Source organism: Lagopus muta, chromosome 15 (assembly GCF_023343835.1).
Source record: "Lagopus muta isolate bLagMut1 chromosome 15, bLagMut1 primary, whole genome shotgun sequence".
Taxonomy (NCBI): Eukaryota; Metazoa; Chordata; class Aves; order Galliformes; family Phasianidae; genus Lagopus; species Lagopus muta.
In genome coordinates this window covers 6564581-6575457 of record NC_064447.1, presented here as the reverse complement: position 1 = coordinate 6575457, position 10877 = coordinate 6564581, and the positions used below count along the sequence as shown (strand labels likewise).

Below are 10877 nucleotides of genomic sequence, written 5' to 3'. Positions count from 1 at the left end.
GCACCACAAATATATTGAGCGTAGATATTAATCACAGCACTGCAATCCTGTTCTTAATATTCTCTGATAGTTTTGCCTTGTTTCCTTTCTGTAATGTAGCTGTTAAGTACACAGTCACACAGCAGGATAAGAATGCTTAGTAGCTTTGTCCTGTAGAGACAATAACCTAGGCAGAAAATATGCACAATTGCCCTTGCTCTGTTTTAAGGTAAACCCAAAGTATTTTATGCATTTGGTACTTATCCTCAGAAACCCCCTTAGACCTGTTGTGCAGAGCATCCCTGAGGGATGGTACCTATACCCCTACTTCTCAGGGACTTCTTTGTGTTCTATGACCCCATGAGACTATCAATGTGCAGCAAAATGCTTCCACATCCCATGCAAAGAAACCATTTTGAGTTCAGTTGTCATTTAAATTCCCTGAAATTATTTGAGATTTCATCCAAGGGGACAAGTGTGGCCAGTTTAATGTCCTGATACTTTATCCCTGGATTTTCTGTTCCTCTGCTATCCCTGTCCTGCTGTGAGGATGGTGATGTGTAAGTCAATTCTTAGTGATACAATGAGCAGTACTTTGCCTTGGAGAATAATTGAACTGTCTGTTCTGTCAGGGTAGCACTGGATGTGTTGCATCACAGGAGAAAAGACACAGTGCAAAAGCATGGTTTAGTCAGGAGCTTTCAGCAGAAATCTGGCAGAGATTCATCTCACAGAAGCCACAGCCCCCTTGGCTGGGTGGCCCCAGGTACAGTCAGTTCCAGCTCTGCTGCCAGGAGCTCAGCATGGGGAGGTGGGAGGTACCGGGCCATACCAGCCTGTCCCAGTTTGTTGTCCTCATACATCCTATTGAAAACTCTCCATCTCAGGATAAGATGCCTCTGCTGCCTGCTGTAGGAGTCTCTCACCCTCTTGAGTTCCCACAGCAGGACCTTTCCCCTCCCCTCTGAAGGCTGGGTAGGCACCTGAAGCTGCAGGGCAGTCCCTGCCCTCCTCTCAGGGGTCCTGGCTGCCACCACCAGCTCCTTACACTGTGGAGTGTGGGGAAGGAGACGTGGCAGAAGCAGGTAAAGTGCTTGGCTGTCCCCACTGATGCTACAAGAACTCAGCAACTCTCTTCTCTGCCCTCCCCTTTCTTCCCTCCTTCCTTCTGCAGCCTGAACCCCCTGAGTGTTCCCACGTTGGGGCTTTTTTGTGGAGATACTGAGAGCTTGGCTGCGAGGGGGAGAAAAGGCACTCGTGCATGAGGTTATCAGCAAGACTTCTGATTATGAGGTTAGTTTTCTGGTTATCAGGCTTCAGATAAGGTACTGGCTGCATCGAAGAGGTGGGTGATAAAGTGTCTAGGATTTCTTGACATGTAAGAGCGTGTGTTTTGGGAGCGAGAGCAGGAGCAATCTGCAAGCTCCTCATAACCTGAGAGCCCAGCAAGAGATGTCTTGGAGATCTGCTCATAGCGTGTGCTGCCACACTGCAAAGAAAACTCTGCAGAGGGATGCTGGGTGGAAGCTGCAGAGCTACAGGCTGATTCAGGGTTGCCCAAAAGCTCCAGGGAACTTCTGCAAATGGACTGGTTTCAGCAACAAAGGAAATACCTAATCTCACAGATTCTTATCAAGCAGGGCTATTTCTCTGCAAATCCTTTACGCACCTGCTAGTTGTCCATGGCAATTAGTCAGGATAGAAGAGAACTTCTCTTAGCATTTAATCTCCTTATATATTAATTTGGTATGCCTTAATTAAAATACTCTCTGTGATCAAAGTGAATGAGTTGGAATAAAAAAGTCAGGATTGACATTGATAGCATGATTTAAACCGTGCAGAGTAATCAAACCTTACTGCAAAATTAATAGGGCAATAGCAGAAACAAATACAAGAAAGTTCATTGTCTGAGAAACCAGATACATCTGAATGAGAGAGATGTAGTACAGCACTCCCAGAGGAGTAGTTGAAAAGGTCTTCAGTGTGTGCAAAGAAAGGATGGGGCCTGGCTTCCTAAAGCACAGTGTTTCGGTGTGTTGTCGTCCATCACTTTGAGTCACTCCTGTTACAAGGCTGGAGTTATGTATTTGCATTAGGCTGAGATATTGCTAGAGGCTGTTGACAGGTGTTCTTGTAAAACAGTACCTAGCAGATAGGTGAGACTGAACAGTCTGCAAAAAGCATTTCTAATTATCAAATGTTCAAATCTGTAATTCAATCCAGGGAAAGTAAAACAACGGTGAGGGGGAAGGGGAGTGTTGAAGCACAGATCCAAATTCAGCAACAAAAAGAAATGGGGAAAGTAAGCAGGGTGCAGTTAAGCCCTTGAAATGAAGGAAAGGGAGGGCTCTTCCCCCCTGCCTGGGGCACCCCGCACTGATGCTGAAGGCCAGGCCCAGTGCAGGGCAGAGCAGAGCTGCAGTGGTCGTGCAGGCAACTCCATGAGCTAAAGAAGGCTGAAAGACTGGTTGGAGTTTCATTTTTCAGTCTCTCTATTTCTTTTCTATTTTACCCGAGCTTAAAAGTTCAGTTTTTTGTTTGTTTGTTATTGCTAAATGGCATTTAAGTCATATTTAGTTGGAATGTGGCTTACCAAAGGGCAGCAAGGAAGGAAAAAGTATTTACTGAAAAGGGGGGAAAGCAATCCCTGGCTGCACACACACACCCGGTGGACTTGTATTTGCATAAAGTGTGTCTCCAGCCTGGAAAAAGATCTAAATTGAAAGCTTGGGAGCAAGCACTTGCAGATTATTCTGATCTCAGCCTGCACTTGGTAGCTTAGACTGGCTCTGACTTACAGCAATGGAACTTTGGGGCGAATGCTGCCTTTTGACTGCTCTTTTTATTTTCTTTTTCAATCCAAATATCTTCTGAATCTAATAAACACTAGAAGAAATGCTCAGACTTCTGAAGATGTGTTTCTTATTGATATTAATGAATCCTGCTGAGATTACTCACAGTCAGAATTCTGAAGGTAAGACTAAAAATCCTATGTCAGGAATGTATTCTGTGTGATGGAAAAAGCTGTGTTTAGTAAGTAGATTCAAAGTAGATTCAGTGCTGTTTAGTAAGTAGGAGGCTATTCTCTGCTCTCATGGCCTCAAGGACTATACCAAAGAATTTAGACAGAATTACTTATTATTTAATAGCTTTTTATTTTCAGCGTCCTTCTGTAAGTACATTTAATCAAAGCTGCAGTAATGTGTGACTGTAAATTGTGTGTATATAGTTGTGGTAGCTGCACGAGAAACATTTTTGTACAGCAACTGAATGGTAAACTGTCCATCACCTTTTAGTAACATGATGATCTTTTACAGATTTGCCTCCACTGTTACACAAAGCTGCGGTTAGTATTTTTACTTGGTCTCTCTAATAACATTTATAATATAATCTGAAAATAACTGATCACACATCTTTATTTTTTTTCTGAAGGAGGAAGTAGTGACTGGGAAATACCTAAATGGTAATGTGCAAAATTGTTCCCATTTACGTTGCTAAAAGGAATTAAAACTCAGTATCTCGCTGTAACTCTTTCGTTCCATTTTTTACATGTAGCTCTCCTCGATGTTCTTCATTTTCAGAGGTAATGTATTACTCTCACCATCTTGATTGTCAGTATCATCGTGCACTTCACGTCTGATCTGTTTCATTTCCACAAAAGCTGAAACATTATGAAATTGCTACCTGCTTACTTTGGTCTAGATCTGCTGTGAGGAATATTTTGTCCTAATGAGGAAAAAGCTGTTTTTTCATGATAAAGCAAAAAGCAAGCAGAGGTTGAGGCTGAGAATCTGAATGCATGTTTTCAAAAATCTTGATAATTAACTTAGTTCATGTATTTCAGAATGGCTTCTTACTGGTGCAGTTCCAGTGTGCAGTCAGTTTCCAGTCCTGCTTCACCCTCCATCCATCCCTCTTCCTCCAGCTCTTGGTGACTTTGTAATTATTGCCAATTTTGTCTAAATATGGAAGAGAATAAAAGCCTCAATTCCACCCTGGTGTATTTTGAGAAAATCTGGGTGTGTAAAGAAGAAACACTGACATTAATAACACTGCTGGGGAAAAGGCAGTAGAAGTTAGTCCTCATCCTTACTTTGGATAAGCAGATCAGAAGAGGTATTACGAGGAGCCACCACACAGCTCATCTCATGCCAGGCAGCATGTCAGAAAATTGATATTATTAGGGAGGGGAAATGGATTTAGAAAAAAAAAACCAACACATTCCTAATAGATTTCTCTTCTAACTATTCATTGCATTCAGTATGTTGGCTGTTAATCTGATTAGGCCAAGATTACTTGTGTAGTTTAGTTGTTACTGATAGTGTTTGCTTCTCTTACTGTCTTGACTAAATCAGCTATTTTATATGCTATATTATTTTGCTGGCACTTTTGGTCCTGTTTTCTCTTGCAGTTCTAATGTATGGACAGCAGATATGGTTACAAAAGTCATGGCATATTTCCATGCCCGAGAGGTTAAGTTTACTCTTCTCAGCCTACAGGTTTGTGTCATTCAAAATGCACTGACATTTTTATTTAAAAAGGAATTAAAATAAGCTACTCAGTTCTGTAGCCAAAGTTAGGTTGTCAATAAGAGAAGTAATTAATAGCTCTGCAGTGTAGCAGAGATGTAGGAAATATGAGTACCTTTTTTTTTTTTTTTTTTTTTGCCCCTAAAGATTGCAACATTATGCAAGGATTAAACAATAAGGTTCTTTTTATCTCTTCTGATGGTAAGCAAAAATTTGGCGTTTCCTGTTTGTTCCTGAACTGAGTATAGGCACGCGCTTTTTCGCCATAAAATGGGAGATTGTTTCAAGATTTTGACTGTGGCTGTAGTTTGCATTACTTCAGATGGAATGAGAGGCTCCAGAGCATCCTAAAAAAATGCTTTCATCTTATAAGGCTCCTCTGAGATAGCTTTTTAAAATTGTCTCTGGGGAAGTAACATAGAAAAAAGCTGGTTTCCTTTACCCTATGCCATGATGACTGGTGAGGAGTCAAATCCAACAACCTCACCAACTGAAGTGGAACTGCAGCCACTGACCCAAATCTAGAGTCCTCCCTGCCTGCACTCTGAGAGCATCTAACATGTGACCCACAGCCCACAGCCCTGCAGTTCCTCAAACCCCTTTTTGCTGCCACACTCTTACAAATCTGACCCTACTTCTTTCTGTTTGCTCTCAGTGTCTTTAGAATTCATTTGCACAGATGAGTTTTATTAACATTTTAAGGCTGTAATCAGCCCTGAACTCCCTGGACAACAAAGACCTAACTGTGTTAATAGGTGGTGGTGGCAATGCAAAGGCAACAAAGCAGTGTCAACTTAAATTCCTAACCAATTCTGAAATAATTCTGGTGGGAATTAGAAGGGATTTTCTCCAGTCTAGTGCTAATGAACCTGTTTTCTGTTGCTATGCTAGAATTCCCCTTGGAGTTTTAAAACAGGCATGAGGTTGTTAGCTGCTAATGCAGTTTGATGTGAGAAAGGGTAGTTTTGCTTTATGACCTGGTGCAGACTTCGCCTCCTGTCTAATTGCACATTTCCTTCCTTTTTTAAGTAATAATTTTATGCCCACAGTACCTGATGTTTAGAGCTCTTCAAAGAGTTTATTTGTGCAGCTCTGCCATGAAACAGGAAAACATTAGTATACTTGTTTTTATGAAGGGAAAAACAGAGTATTTTTGTTACATGTCTCACTGAAGAGAACTTGCTCATGATACCAGTCATAGGCTTTAAAAGCTATTGTTTTCCAGCATTGTACTTAGATTATTTTTGTTGCCATTTTGTTTTGATTGTAGTTATTCTGGTCACTGACAACATGGGCAGAACAGAAAGCTGAACGCTTGTCCCTCCTTATGTGGAGATTTTCAGAGAGTAAAAGATGCATCTAGTGGGTACCATGAATTTTATGTATATAATGCATATTTTTTTAATACTTCAGACATCCATACAGAGTTACTTGAAGAACCTTTTATACCAGCCCAGGCATCTGCTGTCTGCATTTCAACAACTTGATCAACAGCAGTTCCAGACTGCAATGAAGTATCTTTTCAACAGCAGAAAGGACTATCTTGTAAGTCTCTGCATGAGAAATAGAGCTGTTCCCAAAACTTAGATAAAAGGAAAAGGACCAGACTTGGGCTCTCACAATGCACGTTGTGCTGTTGCTTGGCTGGCTTGGAGCAGATTGCAGGAGCCCCTTTTGGGGGGTTGGTGTCTAAAGGTTGGGTGTCAGCCCCAAGTCTGGATTTTCTGTCTACTCACTGGAGAAAGATGTGTGTCCAGAGAACAGTTCTGTGAGGTGGGTAGGACCACTTGTTCTCTTTGAGTTTCTGTTTCTTCACGTTGGCAAGAAAGAGGCAAGATGACTGAAGAAGGTGAAATTAATTATCCTGTTCAAGCACCATACAAGCAAATAATTAGGCAATTTGGAGGAGAAGCAGCATGATGTTTTTTCTTGCCTTTGTGCTGTGTTATATGGGTGACACACCTTATATGTTTCACTCAAATCCAGCGAGTGCCACTCAGTGAGGATGTATCCTGGTGCATGACAGCACTTTGCATCCTCCCTGCAGGCTTCCAGCATGTGCATCACTGCAGGGTGCAGATTAACCTGGAACAAAGGCAGAGCATTTCCCCAGCCATGTGAGGTAACTGCCCAGGACAAACTCTGTGCAATGCAGAGAGCAATTCTGGAGGAACAGCGGTGCAGCTTCTGTTGCTGAAGCACACCAGATGGGTGTATAGCCTGTACTGGGAGGAGGAGCATAGAGCATAAGCCCTGTCAATAAGCGGTGAATTTTGTCTTCTCAAGTGATGGATGTAGTTCTTCTGAGAGGAGTAATAATTACAGTAACAAATAACCAGGCCTGGGACTATCAGCTCTGACCTTGCTGTCCTAGGGACGTTGACATCTGAGAAGGAACAACCAATGCTCTGTCCCCTGCCAGACTGGCTTTTACCTGCGCTTGTTTCTTTGATGTTGCCTGGTGTCTTGAAGGGGGTGTTTGTAATAACAGCTGACGAAATACTGCATGGGAAAAGATCCGTTCCAGAGTTGCCTACATTCTAAATTACATATGAAATAATACTCATTCTATTCCAGCATCTGTTCATTTTTCCAAGTAACTAACTCCTTCGTGAGAGTACGTGCTGTAACTTGAGCCATTTGGCTTTTTCTGTTTTTCATTTTGATTTTGTATAAAGATTCAAGCTGGTCCATAGCCAACATCAAACAGGAATTATCTGGAGAAACACAACCAGGCAGTGTTTTGCAGCTATTTTTCATGAGAATAGCACCATATTGTTTGTGGAGTGCTTTCTATAAGGCTTCAAAATGAACAGTTTATGGAATTAATCAGAAAAGACATAATTTTAACCCTGTGTTGTTTGCAGGAAATTGGAAATGTTATCCTTGATTGGGAAAAGACTCGGGAGAGAATTTTCCAAATTCCAGGAGTGAACAGAACCTTGTTTCTTATAACACTGGAGAAATGCTTTCTGGCTCTGAGGGCTATGGACTGTGTAGATATCCTAAGCCAGATTTTGCGAATGTCAGCGGTGAATTATCTCCAACCTGATGTCGTTGGGAGTCTCCCAAATGATTTGCAGGAAGATGCTTTCAGAAACTTGTGAGCCATTTATTTTCCAATCATCACAATTAGCACTATGTAGCATTTCTTCTGGATATGTACACTTAGAATAAGATTACTATTCTCACTAGTAGATTACTGGTCTCACTATTGTATCAGCTGTAGCTTTCCTCTTTTATCTTGCTGTTTCTTAAAAACATTTGCCCATGTGTCTTTTGGGTATTTTTTTCTTTGCTTATTCATTAGTGAATTAATATGCCACTGTGTCACTTAGATCAACTGTATTTAAGGACCTCTATGACAAAACCTCAGCAAATACACAGAAAGCTCTGTATGGCTGGATGAAGGAGATTCTACAAAAACCCTATAACAGAAGTGGTATGTTATGCACTACCTGTTCTTCTTGCTTATAAGAGAAAAACAGTCAACAAAAGACTTGTCTCTTGTATTGTGTTGTTTCTTATGTTTAACACAGGACTGTTATGAGTAGCTCTCTGCAATGCCTTTGCTGTGGACTGCAATAAGCTTAGATTTGTTAATCACAGCAAATAGCTCCCCAGAGATGCTTGTTGTTCACCTCTTCTGCTCAGAGTTGTACTCAAAGCCTCTGTTCCCAAATCCCTTCTCTAAGATTTAAATAGGATATGTACTGTTTACTTCTGAACTCCTGCTGAGACTAGAATAGACCTGTCTGAGAGCCTATTATTTAAAGAAAAAAAAGCCAATCCAATTGTATGCATTTTCCTATGTCTGTTTGCCTGACTAATATATCTTACATGCCACACTGGGACAGTGCAGGGGATGCTCCACGAGAGGGCTGTAATGCCAACATATCAAAGCCATATCTGCTTCTCACTGAACATCCCACTGTATATTCTTCCTGTTCCTCTGGAAATGAAAGGCAAAGTGCCCCCTCGTTTCAGTGTAGCAACATCTGGCTCCTGGGACCACAACTACCTCAAAATATCTGCATAACGTGTAAAGTCATAGAGGGGAAAATCACCACTCTGCTGTGATGCGTTCTGTCATGGGCAGGACTCACCTGATGGTGCTCAGCAATCCTGGGAAGATCCCACAGCATCAGGCATCATGCCTGGAACATCAGTGAGCCCTCAGTTAATGAAAGATCACCCAGCTCAGGAGGGACTGGGAGCTGCCAGGCCTCTCTTCTGTTGCTCTTTCACGTGCAAAGCAGTGCAGGTGTGGGGAAGATATGATATCATGCTGAGTAGTCAAGTTAGGACACTTTGGGAAAACACTGTCTTTCTAGCTCATATTACCATATTATTATGTTATTACCATATTATTAATATTATTATCATGTTGTGGTCTGTAAATACTTTATTTATTTACTCAGGGATCCTGATTTCATTTAAAATACTTTTTGAGAATGTTACCAGATAAATGACATTTATTAAATATTAGGCAGTATTTTGCATTTTTGCTAACCTTTTTCCACACGAGTATATGAATAATTATTAATTTTCTGTATTGTTGTTATTGCATATTACAGAAATAAGTGATATTATCAGTAATAATATGTAAGATACATCAAGAGTTACAAAATATTATGCCTTCCTGATTTGAATACAAATAATATATTTGATCAGGAAAACCTAAGTTTAAAAAATGTTGCTTCATACTTAATACTATTCGTATAATTTTGCCAGTCCTGTACTTAATCCATTTCGCTTCTACAACATAAAAGATTGTCTTCATACGAGAAAATTTGAGACATTTGCAGTACTATTTCAGTTTCATTAAAAAGTGAATGAGTTCTTAAAAATGTGGTGCTAAGAGCTAATGGAGGGGAGCTGACTCTGTCTGCAAAGGATTTTTCTGATTTGCAGCTATTTTGTGATCGTTTACCAATAGTAACATAGTGGGCATGATAGTATTGGAAAACAACGACTTTCCAAACATTGTCGTAACTGTCTATTTGTTGAAAACAGATTTCAATGAATCAGCTTCATGGGTCAGTGCAGAAAACTTATGGATTTTAGGAAGATACATGGTCCATCTGCCTTTGGAAGAAATTCTGAAAATTAGTCTCAGTGAAGTAAGTAGAAGAGTGTCATTGGATGTATCACTGTCAAATGATGTCATCTACAACAGGTGTAAACAAAATGCAAACTTAAACGTGAAAGAGGAATTTATGTATTTTTAATTTCTTAAAGATGACGTGAATTTAAATTCATTGTCAACCAATTATTCCTCTCTTACCTAATTCAGAAGGACTGATCAGTGATATTTTTCTGTAGTTATTTTTCTGTATCAGGCTTCTGTGATTTGTATTGAAAGGACCAATGATAGAAGACCCTCAAATTATTTGACAGTTCAGCAGTGTTACCTTCAAAAATACTGTATTATCCAAATCTTCTTTCTTTCTGTAAAGCATACATTGAGTCAATTAATTTATAGTGTCAAACGTTTTAGTAGATGCAGTCATTCCCTAATCCTGATGAATGACTTTGTTTGCACTGATCAGATAAGACTATTCATTAGCTACGACAATGCAACAAAGCAGTTGGACACAGTGTATGATATCACACCAGAGCTTGCACAAGCCTTCCTGGACAGAATAAACTCATCGGGATTTGATGTGAGAAACACTTCAACTGTCTACAGGCAAGACTGATGGTTTTTTTCTTGCTGTGTATGGGGAGAATGAATAGATAAGGAGAGAACTGAGGAGAGCCTAAGCAATGAGTAGCTGATGAGACTGTTGATCTGGCATAGCTTTTTTCTTCCAGCAGAAAAATACAGGCTGAAATCCAGCCCTGGTTAGCAACAGTGAAGAACTGCCGCTTTATGAATTTTGGAGGTGTGCCTAATTAGCTGATGCTTCGTCTCTGGCTCTGTAGTGAGGAGTTGTCAGTAGTAAGAGGACTACAGCAGTGTGTGTGGGACCCAATCAAAGCTCCATCAAGCTGTACAGTACAGCAGCTAAACAAACTGGGAGAGCAGGACACAAGCCCTGTTAGCTGTTTGAATTACAGAAAAGAGAAGTGTGTTGTACAAATCACATTATGGTTAGGACTTAAGGAAAAAATTTAGCTCATGTCAATCAGGGCTGCAGGAGGCGTCCAGCTGATAATGTCAACAGAGTGGTCACAAAGTGGAGAGGTCTAAAACCCATCCTGCTGTCTTCTTTGCAGGTAGTCTTGCACAGCAGAGATGAGTTATGGTTAGGAGCTTGTGACTTGATGTGTGCAAGCGGAAACCTGCACTTGTAGGGCTGTCAAATCAGCACTGAACTGACTGACTTTAACAATTAAATATATATATATTTGTGTATATATATA

The 10877-nt window shown here is 40.6% G+C and overlaps 1 protein-coding gene across 4 annotated transcripts in view; it reads left to right on the top strand.

Annotated features, from left to right (window-relative positions):
- The first annotated feature begins 1084 nt into the window (after nt 1-1084).
- Nucleotides 1085-10877, top strand: part of OTOA (otoancorin) — a 37561-nt gene continuing 27768 nt past the window's right edge. Inside the window, exons 1-10 of one of the 4 annotated variants that reach the window (XM_048961969.1) lie at nt 1740-2953; nt 3297-3325; nt 3412-3442; nt 3535-3562; nt 4391-4478; nt 5922-6053; nt 7376-7611; nt 7847-7950; nt 9525-9631; nt 10061-10200. In XM_048961969.1, coding sequence (XP_048817926.1) covers nt 2875-2953; nt 3297-3325; nt 3412-3442; nt 3535-3562; nt 4391-4478; nt 5922-6053; nt 7376-7611; nt 7847-7950; nt 9525-9631; nt 10061-10200 — 974 coding nt within the window. In that variant the 5' untranslated portion in view covers nt 1740-2874. Of the gene's footprint in view, nt 1273-1739; nt 4479-5921; nt 6054-7375; nt 7612-7846; nt 7951-9524; nt 9632-10060; nt 10201-10877 lie in introns of those variants that run through there. The other 3 variants (XM_048961968.1, XM_048961966.1, XM_048961965.1) reach the window with 3 other exon arrangements.